Source organism: Lactuca saligna, chromosome 6, assembly GCF_052625555.1.
Source record: "Lactuca saligna cultivar CGN05327 chromosome 6, ASM5262555v1, whole genome shotgun sequence".
NCBI classification, from domain to species: domain Eukaryota; kingdom Viridiplantae; phylum Streptophyta; class Magnoliopsida; order Asterales; family Asteraceae; genus Lactuca; species Lactuca saligna.
In genome coordinates this window covers 160765520-160785786 of record NC_136422.1, presented here as the reverse complement: position 1 = coordinate 160785786, position 20267 = coordinate 160765520, and the positions used below count along the sequence as shown (strand labels likewise).

The window sequence follows — 20267 nt, the reverse complement described above, 5'->3', positions numbered from 1 at the left end:
ACGACTAATAAAGAAGGTCGTTGTATTTAGTTGGGGGCATGCGCAGCAGGCAGCGTTCGAGACGCTGAGACGGAGGTTGTGTGAGGCGCCTATCTTAGCCCTGCCAGAGGGCGTGGAGGATTTTGAATTATACTGTGACGCGTCCATCTCAGGTTTTGCACGGTGTTGATGCAGAGGGGGCATGTCATCGCTTACGCCTCGAGGCAGTTGAAGCCTCACGAAGCGAACTACTCGACATATGATCTGGAGTTGGGGGCGGTTGTTTTCGCCCGCAAGATTTAGCAGTATTACCTTTATGGGATTCGTTGTACCATATACACGGACCACAAGAGTTTGAGGTACCTCATGGATCAACTGAATCTGAACATGAGGCAATGTCGGTGGCTAGATGTGGTGAAGGATTATGACTGTGAGATCCTTTACCACCCGGGGAGGGCCAATGTTGTGGTCGATGCGCTTAGCCGCAAGGTAGCCCTGATCAGAGACATTTGCTTGAGGATGACGGTGATGACTCCACTTTTGGAGTGGATCCAAGAGGCGCAGGTTGAGGGTATGAAGGAGGAGTGTCGGAAGTATGAGAGCATCATAGGCCATATGGCCTCGTTTGACTATGACAACCGTAAACTGTTGACCCTGCATGGGAGGGTCTGGGTTCCATACCGGGGAGGAGTACGACATGTTTTGATGGATGAGGCCCACAAGTCCAGATTTTTCATCCATCTCGGGGAGACGAAGATGTATAGAGATCTTCGCCCTGACTACTGGTGGCCCTGCCTGAAGCGGGATATAGCATGATACGTCGAGAGATGTCTGATACGTCAAGGGATGTAACCTTATATATATATATATATATATATATATATATATATATATATATATATATATATATATATATATATATATATATATATATATATATATATATATGTATGTATGTATATATATAAAATCTTTCATTCCTTTCTCTGTTCAATAATTGTTTACCAAACATCATCGTAGATTGTACAGTAAATCGACACATAACCACTAACTATTATTGACATCTTCAATCTTAACACAAAAAACGATGATTCTCAGTTCAAATTTTTTTTCGCAAAAGAGATAAAAAAAAAATCTATACTAATCAAATGAGCAGTGGCGGACCTATGTGGAGAATTGGGGGTCCCGGGTCACTGCTCAATTTTCGGCTCGTAGTGTGAATTTTTTTTTTTTTTTTTTTTTTTAAATTTCTATTAGGTTCACCCGTTTGAAGTACGATGGACACCCCTACTAAAATAGTCTGCGTCCGCCACTGCAAATGAGATATTCCTTTTAGTAGTCTATAATTATATTAAAAGTAACAATTATAATATGTAATTAATTGTGACGTAATTTTCAATTTGCTTGGTTTAAACTAAAAAAGAAAAAGCGGTATTCAAATGAGTTTTAAAGGTCAAATTCCAAGAGTTTGGGAAAGTCAACCATTGTTGACTTGAGATTGACTCATTAGGTGTCAATTTTAAAGTCCTAGGTTGACCAAGCAACAAGCTTTCTTGTCTCTAGGGATCCCAAATACTCATTTTGTTTTTTTGGATCCATAAAACACTCTTAAATAACCCTTAATCAAAACTTTCGAACAACTCAACTCAATTTCTACAACAATTTTAGGATCATGAGAAAGTCAAAGGTACTCTAAACGAGGCATTTGATGTTCCTATTTTGGGACTATAAGTAACTCACAAAATAAAAAAAGAACATTGAAATATGCAAATGCAAGATTACAATAAGCTTCTTCATGAATTCCATCGACTTATTCAATTTCTTTTTTTTGGAAACGGCAAAATATTATTAAAAACTACATCCTATACAGAAACAAGATTGGATAAAGAAAACAAAAGCAAAAATAGAAAACAGAGTACAAACAAAACGATTACATGATATCAAAAGGAAAACAAATTCAAATCGTCCATTTACAATTCTCTTAATTACCCATATGTTTGATCCAATCAAACACCATAGCAAACACACTATCCGCCAATGTAGAAAGAGAAGCGTTCAGATTATTAAAAATGTTGTCATTCTCGCTTTCCAAATACACCATAAGAAACCATATAGAATGACCAACAAAGTCTTCCTTTTTTTTTGGACAATTTCCCCAAGTTGCAGCAAATTGCACAAACTCCCCAAGTGAATTAAAATTATGCCATGGGATACCACACCAATTGAAAATCCACCTAAAAGAATCATCCACATGAGGACAACAAAGAAAAAAAATGACTGGAATCATCGATTCCACTATTGCAAAATTGACAAGAGATGCTCAAGAATGAAATACCCCTTCGAGCAAGAGCCACAGCCGAAGGAAGCCTATCAATAAAAGCCCTCCAAACAAAGAAAATAATTTTCAACGGACCAGCCTTAACAGTCAGATTAGGCATAGGAACAGTAAGCTTAGAATCGATTATGGCACGTAAATCATGTACGAAAAAGTTTCCAGTAGGAGAGAGCTTTGATTTCCAACCATCCGACTCTTTACTCAAAACCATCTCATCTGTGTAGCCCCTTAAACCTCTTAATTCCTCGATTTCAATATAGCTACTAGAAATTCTCTTCCAAGCCCCAACAAATCTATTATTCAAGATTCTCTCCTCAATATAACATGATTTTTTCTTATCAATGTCAAAAAGAGCGGAGAATCGAGCAGCCAATGAACCATAACCAGTTCAATTGTCTAACCAAAACAAGGAAGAATTGTCGGAACCAACATAAATCTGAAAAACTGGAGAAATGTCAATTCCAACCTCCTCTACCACATGCACCACCTTGACGATAGTATACCAAATTTCGGAATCGATTTTTTTGCCAAGACCATCAAGAGGTTTTCTCTTGTTGTTGTGAATACCACAAATGACTCGCCTCCATAAAGAGACCTTACCACATGTAAACCGCCAAAGCCATTTGTATAATAAAGTACAGTTCAATGAATCAAGGGGGCCCACCCCGAGGCCACCTTGATCCTTAGGCCCAAGAATCACCTTCTAGGCCACCCAATTGATTTTATTTTTTCTTTCATTCCCTCCCAAAGAAAACGCCTGCGAATGTTCTCAAGATGCTCAATAACGGACTTAGGAGCCATGAACAACGAAAAGAAAATTAAAGGCCAAGATCCAAGGACCGATTTAACAAGAGTTAAACGATCACCTAAAGAAAGGTGTTTAGCTTTCCATGTGGTAAGTTTGGATTGAACCTTATCAATAATGGGCAACCAATTTTGTTTAAGATTCATATTAGCTCCAACCAGGACTCCAAACACCCCAACAACCGATAAATACTAAAAATATTATTTTGATGTTGGTTAAGTAGCCCGTTTTAGAGGGAATGATTGGACATTGTGATCGGTTGAAGAAATCTGGCATGAAATGTTCGAAGATCTTTGAAAAGGATTTTTGCAGAGTGGAACATTATTTCCCTAGAAAACATATTTGTGTGTTTGAACTTGGTGTTTTCCAAAAACAACTATTTGACAATTCAATATATATATATATATATATATATATATATATATATATATATATATATATATATATATATATATATATATATATATATATATATATATATATGGGAAAAGTGAATATACCCTTAAGGGTATATAAGTTTAGGTACCCACACTCACAATATTACTTCATTTTGTATCATATATACACATTGTAATTGTCCAATGTTCTTCTAATTCAACTTCTAACGTGATTTAATTCCAAAATTTATATAAATTTGATATTTATCTTACTCTTACACAATTTTAATTTTTAACTACAATATATAAAGCTTAGTAGGTATCCGACATAAAGATGTGATGTAAGAGGAATATAATAGTGATATTTCGAAAATCTTGAAAGTAAATCAAGTTAGGGTTGAAGTTTAAGAACATTATAATAAATATATTAAACAAAACGATGTATTATGGTGGGTTAGGGTACCTATCCTTGTATACCCTTAAGGGTATATTCACTTTTCCCTATATATATATATATATATATATATATATATATATATATATATATATATATATATATATATATATACCACTTTGACAATTCAAAATATTTATTATTATTTTTTTTTTGTAAAATATATCACCGATAAAAAAGATTTTAGGAAGTTGGTATGTCTTAACTTTTTGAACATTTATAACTTTAAATATATGTGGAGCCAAATATTAACTCTCCAAAAGAGCCCTTGTGGAGAGAGGGGAACTCCAACATATATAGCCACTTATATTACCGTGTCGCACCGATATGAGATACACTAACACTCCCCCTCAGAGTTGTAAACTCGATTAGGATAGACAAGGAGGTGATGAGCCATAAGGGTGCGGACACCGACTTTGATATCATGTAAATATATGTGGAGCCCAACATTAGGCCCAACCCATAATAATGGGCCTAGCCGCTCCTAATTAATGGGCCCAACCCCACATACAAATGGGCCTAGCCCGACATACAATGGGCCTATCTTAACATACAATAGGCCCAACCCACTTATAGAAATTGGCCCAACCCTACATGCATGCCAATAGGGGCAGCCCAACATAACAATGTAAGAGTCACAAAGAGTACAGTGAAGAGACTCACCAGACTCTCGAATCAGCTAACCCACAGTTCAAGGGCTCGCAACAGCTGCTACAACACTCCTATCACAACATACAAGCTTCAACCTTAGTCTACACACTAAAACCAGCCATCTTGACCAAAAGTTAACCCATGTCAAAAGTCAATAGTCAAAGTCAAAGTCAACAGGCCATAATGCCAATTATTAAGCCTCACATTGTGAAGTCACGTCGCGAGAGTCCACTTAATCTGATTCCAACTCGACTTGAACCAACTTAACCAACTCAAACTTGGAAAAATCATTTGAACTGATCTCACGACATGAATAGCCTTATGCCACAACGTGAGCTCCAAAAATCTCAGTATAAAACAAGTTCTTTCATTCTCACATCGTGAGACCTTATGTCTGACATCGTGAGCTCAGTCTGAAACTAAAATCCGACTATTTAAGTCCTAAATCCATGAAGTTTTTCATTCTAACTTTTCTAGAAGCTAGAGGGGACTCTAAACGTCCATAAAAATGTTACTTGATGGACATGCAAGCCTCATGCATGTCCTCCATCCATTATAGGTCAAAATGAATATATTAAACCAAAATCCTCATGCTTGGGTCCAATAATCAACCAACTCTTATATTTGAACAATATCATACACAATGGATCCTTAAAAAGTATAAAGCTGCCAACCTTATGTATTCCTTCCTTTCAAACTTGCTTAGACATGAAAGAAATGGGATAATAACTTAGATCTAACCACTTTAAGCAATAAAGTTTGAGTATTTTCCACTTACAAAGGTCCAGAAGAAAAATGAGAGGATGATGATGATGATGATGTTTCCTTGCAAGCTCCACCAATAGAACACCTTCTTCTCCTTCTTATCTTCTTCTTCAAACCAAGAAATGCTCCAAAAGGCCAAGAATCAACCAAGGAATGAGGGTTAGGGTTTTTCTGAGGTAAAAGGGTGTTGGAGGCTGGTAATGAACCCTCAAAATGACTTAGAAGGGCTTAAATAGGAACGAAACCCTAAAAGATCATGAGTTTAGGTTGTAGAAGTTCTCATGTCGTAAGCCCCTATTTCGCACGTCGTGAGATTGGTCCTGAACATAATACTCATAGTTACCTTGTCACATCGTGACCACTCAATGGTCACGTCGTGACACTCCATTTCATCTAAAAATTGACATTTTGACTCCTTGAAACCCTAAATCGATCTATCCTAGAAAATAGGTGTTACATAATCATCATAAATGTGTAGTAGACATCAATACGATTTGCATAGATATATAGCACGCTTAAATTTGACTTTGTATGAATAAGTTATGATTGTCTAAATTTTTGTGTTCAACCCTATATGGCAAAGCGTGTCATGAAAATTAAATCGAAGATAGGTTTCTTATTAGCTTTTAAGTAATCCAAACAGAAGTCGTGGTAGTCCTAAAAGCAAGAGCGTACATATAAAGAATGTTCAAATCTGATTTCACATGAGGAAGTTTAAGTTTATTCGAAGTTTCGGTACAGTAGTATGCAACATAGAAATTGAAATTAAAATCTATTGATTGTTAGCATAACAATCTAACGAGAGTTGAAGATCTCGTCAATACGAATACGTTGATATAGAGACAATCAAGAACAGAGTTTGTATGAAGGAGTTATGAATCTCGCACAGACTTTAACAGCATAATCTATATAAAAATATGAATTTAAAATAGAGTGAGAATTAGTTATTGAGACCTTTAGAAAAGTTTTAGAGCTTGTCGAGAGGATTTCATAGATATAAAGAACGTAGAAAACGAAGCTCATATGCGAAAGTTATGGTCATTGTCAGCAGCCCCCTCCTCCGAGAGACCGAGTGACGTAGCATAGTTGAGAGCGTGACATGTGGATCATCTGAGAGTCAACATGTGTCAAGACGATAGCGTTGATCGAACGGGTAACCTGACCAATTAAGGTGGCGACACGTGGCAGTGTTTGAAAGGGGCCACCACAAGGTCGTCGACCATAGGCATGGTGCGGCCTAGACAATGTGCACGGCACAAGCTTATTTCCTTACCCATACAAATTCAGATCCTTTGGAAACCTTTCCACACCCCTATCCCCAATACTCCATAGTTCTCAACTACTTTAGCGAGGCCCTATGGCATCAGAGAGCCAGAGAAATTGAAGCTCCCGGGTCGGAGTTCTGCCTGCAAACTTTTCGGACTTTCTATCAGGAAAATCTGTAAGTTAAGCTACACTTGTTATGTTTTAAGTGTAACTTTTTTTACGTTTATTATCGTTATTATGAACCTATAAACAATATTTATTAGTAATACCATATTATAATACTAATTGGTCTACTTATAAGAGAGGTGTCTAGAATGGACACATTGGCTTGATTGTTGGATTTTAGAAAATCTATATGTCGAAATAGTCCTACCTCCCAACTATCCTACCTGACTAATTCTTATTTGATAGCCATCAAAGTATATATGGAATTAGTGAAAAATTCTACCAGATTGCCATAGATATTAATAATTTATAGTATTATAGGTTAATACTTGATAGATGTGTTATCCGTCAGTTGGATCATCTGAACGATAATTGATAGTCGTCTGAGTAATTCTCAAAGCAAGTTTCTCACTATATTTTATATTCCAGTATGTATTCTCTATATGTTAGGATGTAGTTGTCATGTAGTATGTAATTAGGCAATTAGACTAGTTTAGTTAGTTTCATGTTATGTTGGACTGTTTGTCTGCTATACATGTGTTGATATATTATGTAGGAGTTAAGGGCATACCAACCTCCTACTGAAGGCCAATATACTCGGGCGGACCAACTTCATGCTGAAGGCCAAGGGGCGGACCAACTTTATGTTGAAGGCCAAGGGGCAAACCAACTTTATATTGAAGGCCGTTATGTGTTTTATTGGTGGATCGATGAAAGGTTGTGAGCCATTATGTGTATGCATTGTATATGTATTGTAGTATATGATATTTTGAGGAACACATTAAGTTTCATACTTACCCAGTTGATTATAAATGTTTTCAAGAAATTCTTCAGATCGTGAGAAGGGCAAGGCTTGATTGTACACACGTTCATTCAAATCATGTTTTCCGCATAATATAATTATACTATGATATATTTGAATAAATAAAAATGAATATTTTATGGTAAAAATCAGGATGTTACATAAAAGCTCTCATGTTATGGTTGAAGGTATTACACTCGACTACTCGTGCAATTAAATTAGGACTAAGTTCAATTTGGAATTCAATGCGGTTGAATCTAATTCCATTATCAATATATCACATATGATCGAATCTTATGTTGTTTTTTCTTACAAAACACATACGTGATTTAAAACAATAGACGATAGCTTCTAGAAAGGTCTCTTGATTTTATTCATCGGTTTCTGTAGTTAATCGAATCCAATTTGATAACTATATCTAGTGTCTTAGTGGACTGAGGAGCTGATGCACCATGGTGAAATAGATCTCATAATCGTTTAATTGGTTTACATTGCAACCAAGTTTAAATGTAATGATATTTTTGAAAAAAAAAATTACGGTATCAAATCAAAATTTTCGATAAATATAAAGACTTTCTTGCAACCTGGTCAAATTGGTTACCGGAAGAACAGAAAAAACCGATTATTTAGTTGATATTACAACATAATCATAAATGTAATGACATGAATGTGGGAAAAAAAAATAGGTATCAAAATCAAAATTTTCGGTAAATTTAGTGATTTTATTGCAATTTTCCCTATAAAATAATTACAATGTCCTTCATTTAATTAATTATACATTATCTCGTTTTTTATATGCCTATAGCCCTCCATTTGACTCCCTAACCCTCCATTTGACTAGATCGCCATGCATGGACCTCGTTTGGAAGTGAGTCTCACCTCATTTATTACTAAAAAGAACTTTTAAAAAAAATCATATTTTTACGTAAAAAAAACCCACTCGTTTTTGTAGAAAATAGCCCCAATTGAATTTTTTTTTTACCGAAACCCAAAAATACTCTAAATTTTCATGCTTTTATACTTACTTCATGGGGATAATGACTTAAAAAGGTAACGAGGTTTTAAAAGTGTACAAAAAAGACCATTATTGTTTTTTTTGTACACAAAATACCATTTTACCGGCTATTGTAGGTTATCCGGTTTCCACACGTTCAAAAAATACCATTGTTGTTTTTTTAGTACAAAAAATACCATTAATGTTACTATTTGTACACAGAATACCAACAAAATACACATGTGTTCAACTAAAGCATTGTGGTAACCAGGTACTTCAGGTAAATGGGATGAGATGAGCGTAATCAGCAAGTGCTTGTTTAATTTTTGTTGAAATTGTTGGAAAAGATCTTACTTCCACCGTATGATCAGCCGAACAAGATTACAGGTGATGCTTCGGCTGATAAATTTTTCTTCAAATCGGTGATGAGAAGAGCGTAATCAACAAGTGTTTGTTCAGCTGTTAGATATGCTAAAGTAGAAGCATTCTTGTATGCCTCTTCCTGGCTTCCATATGACATCGATTCACCATAATATCAATGCTAGATCAAATCACGCAGCTTTTGATAAAATTGTATTATTAAATGTCTGCAAGTGAACAAATTAATGTAGAGTATAGTGATTAGGGCTTTTACTTCGGGGAAGATGACCATGGCACCAAAACGAGGGGCGAGTTCCCAAACGAAGTCGGTGTTGGCAGCGAACCATTCGATGTCGCCTTCGTTGCCGCAATAAAGGAAGATTGGGCCCAAACGATTAGGGCTTGGGCCCACCCAGTGATCGGAGTTGATGAGATAATGTTGTTGGAACTTGGGAAGATCATTGAAACTGAAATGATCAAGAATCTGATCAAAGGATCGTGTCTCGTAAGTTTCGGCTGAACAAGAATTTTGGGTTTTGAGAAGCCGTGGGGATTTGCCGAGAAACAGAGGTGGCCGGTGAGATTCCGGCGTTGATGAAAGTAGGCAAATGATTAGGAGGAAGAATAAGAAAAGGGTTTTGTCATGGTGGTGGAGGGTGGCGATGAACCTAAGTAGTGGCCGAAGTGAAGTGGAGGGTTCTTTATAAAAAATAGCTAAATTTCTATTACATTCAAAGAAGGAAAAATGACTTAAAAATGTAACGAAGCTTCAAAAATGTACAAAAAAGACCATTGTTTTTTTTTGTACACAAAATACCATTTTATCTGCTATTGTAGGTTACCCACAAGGTATTATTTGAACACATGTGTACTTCATTGGTATTTTGTGTATAAAAAATATACTTTAATGGTATTTTGAGTACTAAAAATAAAATAATGATATTTTTTGTACATTTTTGAAACTTCATTACCTTTCTAAGTCATTATCCCTACTTCATGCATACTGAACATGGTCAGGTTTCGTTTTGCATCCGCCATTGTCTGTCGAATTTTCGTCAATTTTGATCATTTTAAACATAAGGAGTTTTTGCAAAACACTCCAAAAAGTGTACAACTTATTGCATCTTGCAACCATCTAAATTAATCCACATTAAAAAAACATTGTTTTCCTGCCATAAACTAATAAACACTTTTGATTAAAAAAAAAACCTAATAAACACTTTTAATAAAAAAAATATATTTTCGTTTTCAAAATCAAATACACCCGAATACTAGATAAAAATTCTGACCATAGGACATTCACAACAGTTACCATCAATAATGAAATTTTATTCTGAAATGACCAACTCTCAATCGATTTGCAAAATGACCACCAATTTTGAAACGGCATATTTTTGGATTAATCAAATTTAAATTTAAATAACCAAATAGTAACAAATAATTAAAGGATCAGTTGAGACACCCAAAGATGACGTTAATTTATCTATCTATATATTTTTAGAACTCCCCATAACGATCTTTAAGTTCTCATACAAGTCAACACCTACTCCACAGCAAATTCCTATTCCAAGACAGGCCACCTAATTCATAAAACTTAACCATTACACTCTTCATAGTCTTCCACCTATACCCATCTCATAAAACCTTAACAAATCCTCATAACCCTAAACAAAATCACACTATAAAACCCCACATCTCCATGCACAATCTTTAACACCCAACATCAACCATAAACCCTAAAAAAAAACAAACCAATGGCTCGACCACTTCCAAACCATGTTCTAACCGGTGCACCACAAGTGAGCCTAGCCATTGGGTCTGTCTTCTTCTTTTGTGTATTGACCTTGTTCATGTGTGCTAGTCATTCTAAAAAATGGGTTCATCGTTTGAAAGCTTGCTACAGTTATGATTTTGAAGAACCTGTTATACAACTCAATAATGGAGGAATGAACCATGTCTTTCAAGAAGATGAAGGAGAAGAAGAAGAAGAAGAAGAATCCGTTTGGCAAAAGAATATACTCATGGGCGGAAAGTGTCAACTACCAGATTTCTCAGGGGTCATAATTTACGACTCTGAAGGAAACGTCGTTCCTCCAAAACCAAGACTCCTTGCTCTTACCTGGAAATAAACAAACAATTATAATTCAATCAAGAATCCCCTCATTTTGTATATTTTATCTTCGATGTCCTCTTAAATAGTTAGTTTACAAATGTCGTTTTGGTATGTTATTGTTATCAATATACGGAATCATTCTGTAATTGAATATAATAATAAACTTATAAAAACTAAAAATATTGTAGCATACCCGTATTATTAGTGAATGGGTCAACTAACTAGCCCTAATTGAACCCGATGAAGAGCTTCTTCCCCTAAACCCAACAACATTCAGCTTCGACGTCGATTTCCCAACACCACCGCCTTTTTGGCTATTACTACTACTTTTTGTTTTCCCGCCAATTTTCACAATCGGTTTTTTAGGTTTTGAAAACTTTGTGGGCCCGGTAGAACCAGAAGCATGACCCGTGGGTTTCTTGGATTTGGAGAAGGAGGCTACTTTAGTAGCAGAGGATTTGGGTCCTCTTTTAACAGGTGGTTTGGATTTGGAAAAGGAGGTGACTTTACTGGATGTGGGTCCCACTGAGCTTCTGAAGTTTTTGTTGGTTTTTTGATCGGAGATTTTGATTGATTTTGAGGCTTTTGATTTGTTGTGTTGTAGTTTTGGTCTGCTGCTATTGTCTCTTCGAACGTTGTCTACAGTGAGAGACTCTAAGCTCTCGTTTTTCCTCATGGCCTCTTCCACACGATCTGCTAGAGTCATGTCCTTTTTTGTAATTAGACTTGTCACTTTTCCTTTAAAAAACAAAAACGTGACATGTCATCAAAAATTACAACAAGGGCAGATAGGTAATTTACCAAGGAAAAAAAAATGATGAAATTTACCTTTGGCACCCATGCGAGCGGTTCTTCCAGTCCTATGAAGGTAGTCAATCTAAAACGCAAATTAAAAAAAAAAAAAAAAAAATTATGATGTGAATATGACAAATTTACCCCTACAGCTGAAAATACTTACAGAGTTTTTGGGGAAATCAAACATGATAACATGATCAACATCCAAATCCAAACCCCGAGCTGCTAAATCTGTACAAACGAGTGTGGGGCAATCTCCATCATTACTTTTGAACTTTTTGAGGTTTTCAACCCTGGTTCATAAAGTAAATTACATTCTCAGTCCTTAGACGTGACATGGAATTCAATGATGGAAGGGTATTTTTGACATTTCACTAAAATAATCAGATCTCACCTTTCGACAGCGGGAACCTCGCCATGATAGTTAACAGTAGCGAGTTGGTTTTCACCAAGGAAATGGTCAACTGCTCGGCTTGAATTCAATGTGTTACAAAACACCATCACTCTATTTCCTTTTGCTAAACTTGGCTCAAGAACCTACATAAACATATTATTATTTCCGAAACAATTCAAATTTCCCAATAAAATTAAAAGGATACAAATTGTATAAAATAAAAAAAAAAAGAATGCAAAAACCTGTAGCAATGCTTCCAATTTATTCTCTGCACCTGAAAGCTTTATAAAATCATGTCGAGCTAAAGCAATCTTTTTATGAAGAGATGAAGTGCGAAGATGCTCGATTCCTTCAAACTCCTCATCAACTAACTTTTGTACACCCTACAAAATTCATGATATAATTTAGTAAGCTATATATGATTGTTTTTTTTTTTTCTTTTTTTTGACTTAATGCATAAAGAACAACTTAATATCACTTATTAGCATACATTTGTCATTGTTGCAGTCACCAAAATAGTTTGAAACCCTAAACCATCTGCTTTTAATGCACGGTTTTTCAATGGGCCTAGAAACTTCCGGATATCCGGACCAAAACCTCGGTCAAACATGGTGTCTGCTTCATCCAACACCTGAAAACATAACAAATACAACATTGTACTTTCAATCATTTTATCATCAAGGAATTGTTGGTATGTTTGTATTTAAACCATTTTTATATGCATTTGAAAAACATGGACTTCTTACCAGATATCTGATATCACCATAGACTAAGTTTCCATCTTCAATATGTTGAAGAACTCTGCCAGGTGTCCCTACCACCATGTCGATTGGTGCATTCAGTGCATCTTCTTGGGGTCTTAAACGACCACCACCACTAACCATTGTTGCCCTGAATCGAGCATGATGACTAATTGACTTTGCAACACCAAATACCTGCAACATTTAACATTTTTCAACCTTCATCTGAGTTCAAAACAATATGAAAAACTTAATACAGATAAAATGGAGAAAGTATCATTGTTAACCTGTTCACATAACTCCCTTGTTGGACAGAGGACAATGGCACGTGGACGCCTGGGCTTCATCACCATGCCATTCAATGCCTCATCTTGTCTTAACAACTTCAGAAACGAATAAAAGAAAGAAAAGACCAAGTGTGTAAGTGTATAAATTTTGTATCATTGAACGTTTACTGATTCAAATTAAAGCAAAGAGATAGAATCAAAACCTGAACAAGAGGCAACAAGTAAGCAAGTGTCTTCCCTGAGCCAGTATGAGACCCTAAAACCACGCTTTTTTCATCAAGCACAGCGGGAATCCCCAAACTTTGAATCTCAGTTGGTGATGTAATACCCATTTCCGTTAACGCAGCTAAAACCTCTTCGCTCAACCCCAATTCCGAAAACGAAACTTCTTCTTCCTTCTTGTTCTTAAAATGCTTAGAAGATCCGTCATCGATCTCGCTCTCCTGAAAAGGTATCGATTGTGGCTTTTTGTTATTGGTTTTGTAAGTGTTACCTACTGAATCTTTGAGGTGTCTGATTCGGAGGCGTTCGAGGAGGATAGAGTGCTTGGATGATTCTAATGAAGGTTCGTCGGTGAAGGGGGTGGTGGTGGTGGCGGCGGCGGCGGTGGTGGAGAGGCCCCTAAACCCTTGATAAACCCTACGAGGACGGTGGATTTTAGGGAAGGAGAGGATAGAGAAAGAGAGACGGGTGGTGGAGGTTGAAGATAACGAAAGGGTTAGGATTCTTGCAGTTCCTCCCAATTTTACCATCATCTTGCCGGAATGTTTGTTGCAGAGTGGCGCTTGTATGTGTGTTGGTGATATCCTAGGAGTGGGTTTGATCTATAAACGGATAAGCAATTGAATCAGCAATCACTTTTGTGCTCAATCTCAAAACTCAAAACATTGTGGGTACAAATTGGAACTTTTGGAGAAGTACAAGGGCTTCTATGAGCAAAAGAAATTATAAATTAAAAATAGGATAAATTAGATAAAAAGAGAGGCTAACGTTCACATAACCACAAGCCAAGAGAACCATGATATTAACACCGGCGCCACTTCCACCGCCGCTTTTTTCTACCACGCACCACCGCGTACGGCAAACAACAGTATATTTTAATCGGAAAACAAATCTTCTTCTTCCACGAACAGCTGTTTCCGTGGTAGTCCGTGACGTGGATGCCTTCACGGAGTCTTCTGGCTATCTATTTGAACTCAGCTCGTCGGAGGCTGAATCCTTGACGGATTATAACATCTCCAAAATCGCTTCAATTTATCGGAAAAAACCTCTGATAGTTCTCCGGAGACTTCTTCAAATCGGCAACACTCTCGGCAAATGGCTCGCATTCAGATACCTTGATAGCATTTTGGAGCGTTCTGACTTGATGTTTGAGGTCAGAGTGCCTTTATATTCACATAAAGTCATAAACTTCACATAACTAGATAACAGAATCGATGAATTTCATCAAAAATATGCGTTATAATTCGATCAAATTTCCTAATTTTGATCTGTTTTATTTGAATTCAGGTTAGAGCTTCGCAGTTGCGCCAAATACTGGTGAAGCTTGGACCGGTACGATTTGAATTATGAACTCAACTTCAACTTCTTTTGAAAAAGCAATTTGAATAATCCATAAAGAAACATGCAATTCAGATTAATATCCTCAAACATGTAAAATAAGTATCAACTAATCTACTCTCATTCTCTTTCTCTTTCGCAAATTCTCTCTCAGGCATACATAAAAATTGCTCAGGCTATCTCATCTCGACCTGTAAGTTAACTCTATTTTTTATTTTATACCTTTTTTTTTAATCTCGAATTCATGTTTTGAGTTGTAAATTCCTTATAGGATCTAATACCACCATCATATCTCAACGAGCTTTCATTATTACAAGACCGAATTTCACCATTTTCAACTGAAGTTGCATTTAACACGATCGAAAAAGAACTTGGGTCACCACTTGATCAAATCTTCTCTGAGATCTCACCACAACCTGTGGCTGCAGCATCCCTTGGCCAGGTCATTTCTCCATTAATTCTCATAATCGCATTTGCCCTAATTTCTTTTTTTTTATAATCAAATTTCAAAACCCTAAAAAAGTTCCTTGTTTTGCTCTTTTCATTCAGGTCTACCAAGCTAAACTCCGGTCAAGTGGTCAGATAGTCGCAGTCAAAGTTCAAAGGCCTGGTGTTCAAGCTGCCATTTCATTAGACATATTGATCCTACGTTATCTTGCAGGTTTGATTCGAAGAGTAGGGAAATTCAATACTGATCTTCAGGTAATTTTTTTTTCTTTCTTTTTTTAAATTCATTTGATTCTCACTATGATTCTTGATCCACAGGCTGTTGTTGATGAATGGGCATCAAGCCTCTTTCGGGTATAGAAACACTAAACTCCAGTATTTTCTTCTTAAAAAAATAAAGTCTTTCTATATAAATTCTTAGTGCTCTAATATTGAATACAGGTAATCACATTCAATGCAGGAGATGGATTACGTTAATGAAGCAAAAAATGGAATTAAGTTCAAGTGAGAAATACTCTTTTGACCTTTTTGTTACATGTAATCCATAAAATCCACTTTTAACACTTATGAAAAATAATATATTTGTATTTATTCAACCAGAGAACTATATGGAAATCTAAAGGATGTTTTGGTTCCAGCTATGTATGTAGATAATACAACTCGTAAGGTTCTCACTATGCAATGGGTAGAGGTAATTCTTTTTTTTTTTCTTCATTTCATTTTATATTTTCTTTCTTTATTATATAATTATATTTTTTTAATTTGAGAATGATGTATATAGGGTCAAAAGCTATCTGAAGTGAAGGATCTTTATCTAGTGGAGGTGAAGTTCTTATAAAAAATTCTGTTAATTTTGATCGAACTAATTAATCATATATATCTAAATTTTAATTTTAATTTTTTTTTTTTCCTCATTGATGCAGATAGGAGTGTATTGCTCGTTTAATCAACTTCTAGAATATGGATTCTATCATGCTGATCCACACCCTGGAAACCTACTTCGTACATATGATGGGAAACTAGCATATTTAGGTACTTCAAAATTACCTATTTACCCCCATAACTGTTTTATGTTTATATACAATATATATAATATAATATATGTGACTCCTTGATTTGTTGTAACTTAGATTTTGGAATGATGGGTGAATTCAAGCAAGAGCTTCGTGATGGGTTCATTCAAGCTTGCCTTCATCTAGTAAATAAAGATTATGATGCATTGGCAAAAGACTTTGTTACCCTTGGGTACTAATACTAATTATACTATCAACTTTTTCTTTTTAGCATTAAATAAAGGCTAAAAACTATGAGTTGTATTTTGATGATTTATTTCACTTTTCAGGTTGCTTCCTGCAACTGCTGACAAGGATCAAGTCACAAAGGCTTTAACAGGTTTAGTTATTTCACCTCTCTACATAATTGTAAACGTTTAATTAAATAAATAAATTTTTTTTTTTTTTTTTTTTTTTTTTATATTTTGTGTAACTAAATTTGGTATTTTTCTGGGTAGGGGTTTTTCAGAATGCTGTTTCCAAAGGAGTCCAAAATATCAGCTTTGGGGATCTTTCAGGAAACCTTGGAACCACCATGTAAGATGAAATACATAAATCATAAATCCTTTTTTTTTTTTTTTTTTGTTTTTTTTGTTAAAATAAGATTTTGAAAACATTATTCAAACGATTTCTTTTTTTTAATGTTTTCAGGTATAAGTTCAAATTTCAGATCCCTTCATACTTTTCTCTTGTTATTAGAAGGTACACAGTATTACTCTCATCATTACACATGATTTTTTTTTTTTTGCTTATATTGTAAATTTCCTGAAAAGCCCTTTTGTTTAATGTGCCAGCCTGGCAGTTCTAGAAGGAATTGCAATCAACAATGACCCGAATTATAAAGTTCTTGGTGGGACCTACCCTTGGATTGCAAGAAAAGTCCTAACTGATACTTCACCACAACTTAGGTCTTCTTTACAAGCTCTTCTTTATGAGGTAAATCAAAAATATATTATTACATTTTCCATTTTCTATTGCATGTTTTTAATTTTCATTTCATTTTAATCATATTATTATTATTATTATCAGGAAGGGGTGTTCAGGATCGATCGTTTGGAGTCTCTTCTATCCGAAGTACAATATGCAATTTTTTGAGTTTCTCCTAATTCTTTATTAATTTGAAAAATCTAAAATTGTAAAATATTTTCATTTTTAGTCCCTTCGAGCTAGAACAGAGAGAGCTTTGGTCAAAGTAGAAGACAACAATTCAAATGTGATCATCAAGCAGATATTATCATTCACATTAACTGAAAAGGTAAGGAAATTAAATATATTAAAATATTATTTCCATTTCTTTTTGTTAAAATTTATTTGTTCAGGGTGCATTTGTGAGGGAAATACTTCTTCAAGAATTTGCCAAGGTAATATATATATACAGTAGTATCATCAATCATGTAGTTTTGGTTATTTTTATGTATATATGTTTTTTTTTTTTTTTTTATATAAATTAAAAAGATGAAAACTTTATAAATAATAACAGGGTTTGGATGCACTTGGGTTGGCGACTTTTGAATCTTTGACATATGCAGCAAGTGCAAATTTACCATTTGGCCCTTCCCCTCGATCTTCAATAAGTGATGAAGATATGATAAACTTGAGAAACTTGCTTCGCCTTCTTCACTTATTATCAGGATCTCAAAAGATTGAAGATGTAAGATGCTAACACCTTTTGTGTGTGTATAGTGTATACACTTAACAGCAACATATTTACATTTCTTTACCATGTATTATAGGGAGTTGGCGATTTCAGTCCCTATACTAACAAAAGAGTAAAATCAGAGGAGGTGTATTTAGCCCTGAACGAGGTTGCATCTATTCAAGACATACTTCCACTGCTTAATGTAATTCCTGAGGTAAGAATGTAAAAAAGAAAACATTTGATATATTCAATTTTTTTTATTTTTTATTTTTTTGATGAAGTTAAGTAATGTGAAAAAGAAAATATTTGACAGCTTCCTACGGACTTGCAACAACAGTTGATTCGTCTTCCATTTGATCTGGTTGGTAAGTTGGTTTCTCGTGTTGCTGCAAGGACTATACGAAGGGCGTTGTTGTAATATTAATTCATTTCAAAGGTTTGATATATTGTGTATATATATAATATTCTACAAATACAATAAAATTCAAGAAGGATATGATTATTATTGAGATCCTATGCTAACTCTTTTGCTATCGATTTGTAGAAAAAATTGATACCTCACACAACATGACTCATTATTTATAGCTCATTTTCTATTTTTAACATACGGTTGACTCAAAACTCTTTTAAATATTTTATTTCTCACATTCAGTTATATCTTCATCCAGGGGTGTTATGTTAGGAATAAAAACTTTGATAAAACGCACAAACACAGTCTCATGACAATTTTAAAGATGCGAAGAAAATAAAGAACACAAGAATGTAACTGTTTATCAGTTACACATACATGAATAACACCAAACAATTATAAATGGCAAACGGCAATTGTGTTTTAATATGGCTATTCTTAATCAAAATTAACAATTTCTAAAAATAAGTGTTATATTAAAGTTATGTTTGGCATACTACAAGTTAATTGTTAGCTGAAAAACTAGATGATAATTGAAAAACTAGCTGTTAAATAAAAAGGTAGCTGATAGTTGAAAAGTTAGTTGATAAAAATGATATTTTGTAAAACTAGCTGGAAAATATAAAATTATATAAAAGGGCATTTAAGAGATTGTGTTTCTGTTTTTATAATTAATTAATAAGTATATTTGGAAAATTTTAGTAAAGCTCTTAAAAAGGTAATCTAAATAGCTTTTTAAAAAGCTAGTTTATAAACTACTTTTTGCCTTGACAAATACGACTACATAAAAAAGTTCAAAAAATAAACTAGTTGTAGCGTGCCAAACACAATTTAACTCTAAAGTCTAAACTTTATATTAAAACATCATCCTGAAAAATTAAATGCCAAAAAATTTTGGTTTTTTGGTTGACTGTTTGTGGCAAATCAGGTGTATTGTAAGTGAACCGAAAAGCCATGGATTTAAGTTGGCATTTTAGTTTCAGATATTTTGAATGCCCATATCTCTATCAATATAAACATATGATGAGAAGCGTATCAAAATTTAGATATAAGATTACTCCAATTTACAACCAAAATCAACATAATTATCTATTAAAAAATAATTTATTTCTCTTCCACTATATAACCCAACTTTTTACACTTATATCATCTACATCAGTGTGCAAGAGTACTATATTTCAAATGTATCACATCATCTTTTATAAATACCAATTTATTAATTTATAACTTCAAAATATATTATAATTATTATATATTATATATGCATCTGTGTTGTATAGCATAATACACTTCAAACTGTACATCATAATTCATAAAGTAAAGAATTATCCCACTTATTTATTGTTGCAAGGCTTTCAGTACTTGCAATAACTTAATCAACACTTTTAAAGACCAGATGACATTGCAAAGTAATTGAAAGCATTCGATGTGGGTGCTCTTATTAACAACCCTACTCAAACAGTTTTTGTATTAAATAAATATATTTTAAGATTATTTTTTATTCTACTAATATTTATTAGAAATATTAAAAATAATTTATTTAGTTCGAAATAAATAAATTTTTTATTTTAGATATAAAACTAAATAAAAATATTTTACATTCATCTTACTTTTTATCCAAAAAAATATAAAGATTACCAACTAGTTGGTGGGTTGTTCAATTAAACCAGTTCATTGTTGTAATTGATTTTTTTTTTTTTTGCTTTTTTTTTACTGACTATCCAAAATATCACCGATGGGAGTAGTCTAACATACAAGAAATTTATGAATTTTGTTGAAGCATTATAGAAAGAGTTTTTGAGATTAACCTTACACCAACCTACTTATTAGATCCAAATATCTCAACGAAAGCATTTATATAATCTTCTTTTGTTTGGT

At 34.3% G+C, this 20267-nt stretch overlaps 3 protein-coding genes across 3 annotated transcripts; 2 read left to right on the top strand and 1 right to left on the bottom strand.

Annotated features, from left to right (window-relative positions):
- Positions 1-10422: 10422 nt before the first annotated feature.
- On the bottom strand, positions 10423-14378 carry RH39. The gene is made up of 11 exons (XM_078961236.1): positions 14273-14378; positions 13486-14106; positions 13283-13378; positions 13002-13190; positions 12746-12886; positions 12498-12638; positions 12256-12398; positions 12025-12154; positions 11895-11943; positions 11260-11804; positions 10423-11072 (listed from the first exon to the last, which is right to left on the bottom strand). The coding sequence occupies exons 1-10, from the start codon at positions 14300-14302 to the stop codon at positions 11284-11286; spliced, it is 2061 nt and encodes a 686-aa protein (XP_078817362.1). The 5' UTR covers positions 14303-14378; the 3' UTR covers positions 10423-11072; positions 11260-11283.
- On the top strand, positions 10708-11082 carry LOC145003078 (nucleolar protein). Its single transcript, XM_078962229.1, has one exon. The coding sequence runs from the start codon at positions 10708-10710 to the stop codon at positions 11080-11082; it is 375 nt and encodes a 124-aa protein (XP_078818355.1).
- Positions 14301-18489, top strand: LOC145001904 (Protein kinase superfamily protein). The gene is made up of 21 exons (XM_078961235.1): positions 14301-14657; positions 14792-14836; positions 14997-15035; positions 15114-15284; positions 15392-15544; positions 15608-15643; positions 15750-15793; positions 15890-15980; positions 16071-16112; positions 16213-16321; positions 16420-16534; positions 16632-16681; positions 16800-16878; positions 16993-17043; positions 17136-17277; positions 17371-17415; positions 17498-17596; positions 17661-17702; positions 17822-17992; positions 18075-18194; positions 18294-18489. Exons 1-21 carry the CDS (start codon positions 14301-14303, stop codon positions 18396-18398), a joined length of 2106 nt encoding a protein of 701 aa, XP_078817361.1. The 3' UTR covers positions 18399-18489.
- Positions 18490-20267: the final 1778 nt, after the last annotated feature.

Excerpts from the sequence above, each read along its gene's own strand:
- LOC145003078 (XM_078962229.1), top strand. The coding sequence starts at position 10,708 with ATGGCTCGACCACTTCCAAACCATGTTCTAACCGGTGCACCACAAGTG.
- LOC145001904 (XM_078961235.1), top strand. The coding sequence starts at position 14,301 with ATGATATTAACACCGGCGCCACTTCCACCGCCGCTTTTTTCTACCACG. Across the intron at positions 14,658-14,791 it reads GTTCTGACTTGATGTTTGAG|GTTAGAGCTTCGCAGTTGCG; the intron begins GTCAGAGTGCCT and ends ATTTGAATTCAG. Across the intron at positions 17,044-17,135 it reads TTTTCTCTTGTTATTAGAAG|CCTGGCAGTTCTAGAAGGAA; the intron begins GTACACAGTATT and ends TTAATGTGCCAG.
- RH39 (XM_078961236.1), bottom strand. The coding sequence starts at position 14,302 with ATGGTTCTCTTGGCTTGTGGTTATGTGAAC. Across the intron at positions 12,887-13,001 it reads ATGGTGATATCAGATATCTG|GTGTTGGATGAAGCAGACAC; the intron begins GTAAGAAGTCCA and ends TTATGTTTTCAG. Across the intron at positions 12,639-12,745 it reads TGACTGCAACAATGACAAAT|GGTGTACAAAAGTTAGTTGA; the intron begins GTATGCTAATAA and ends TGAATTTTGTAG.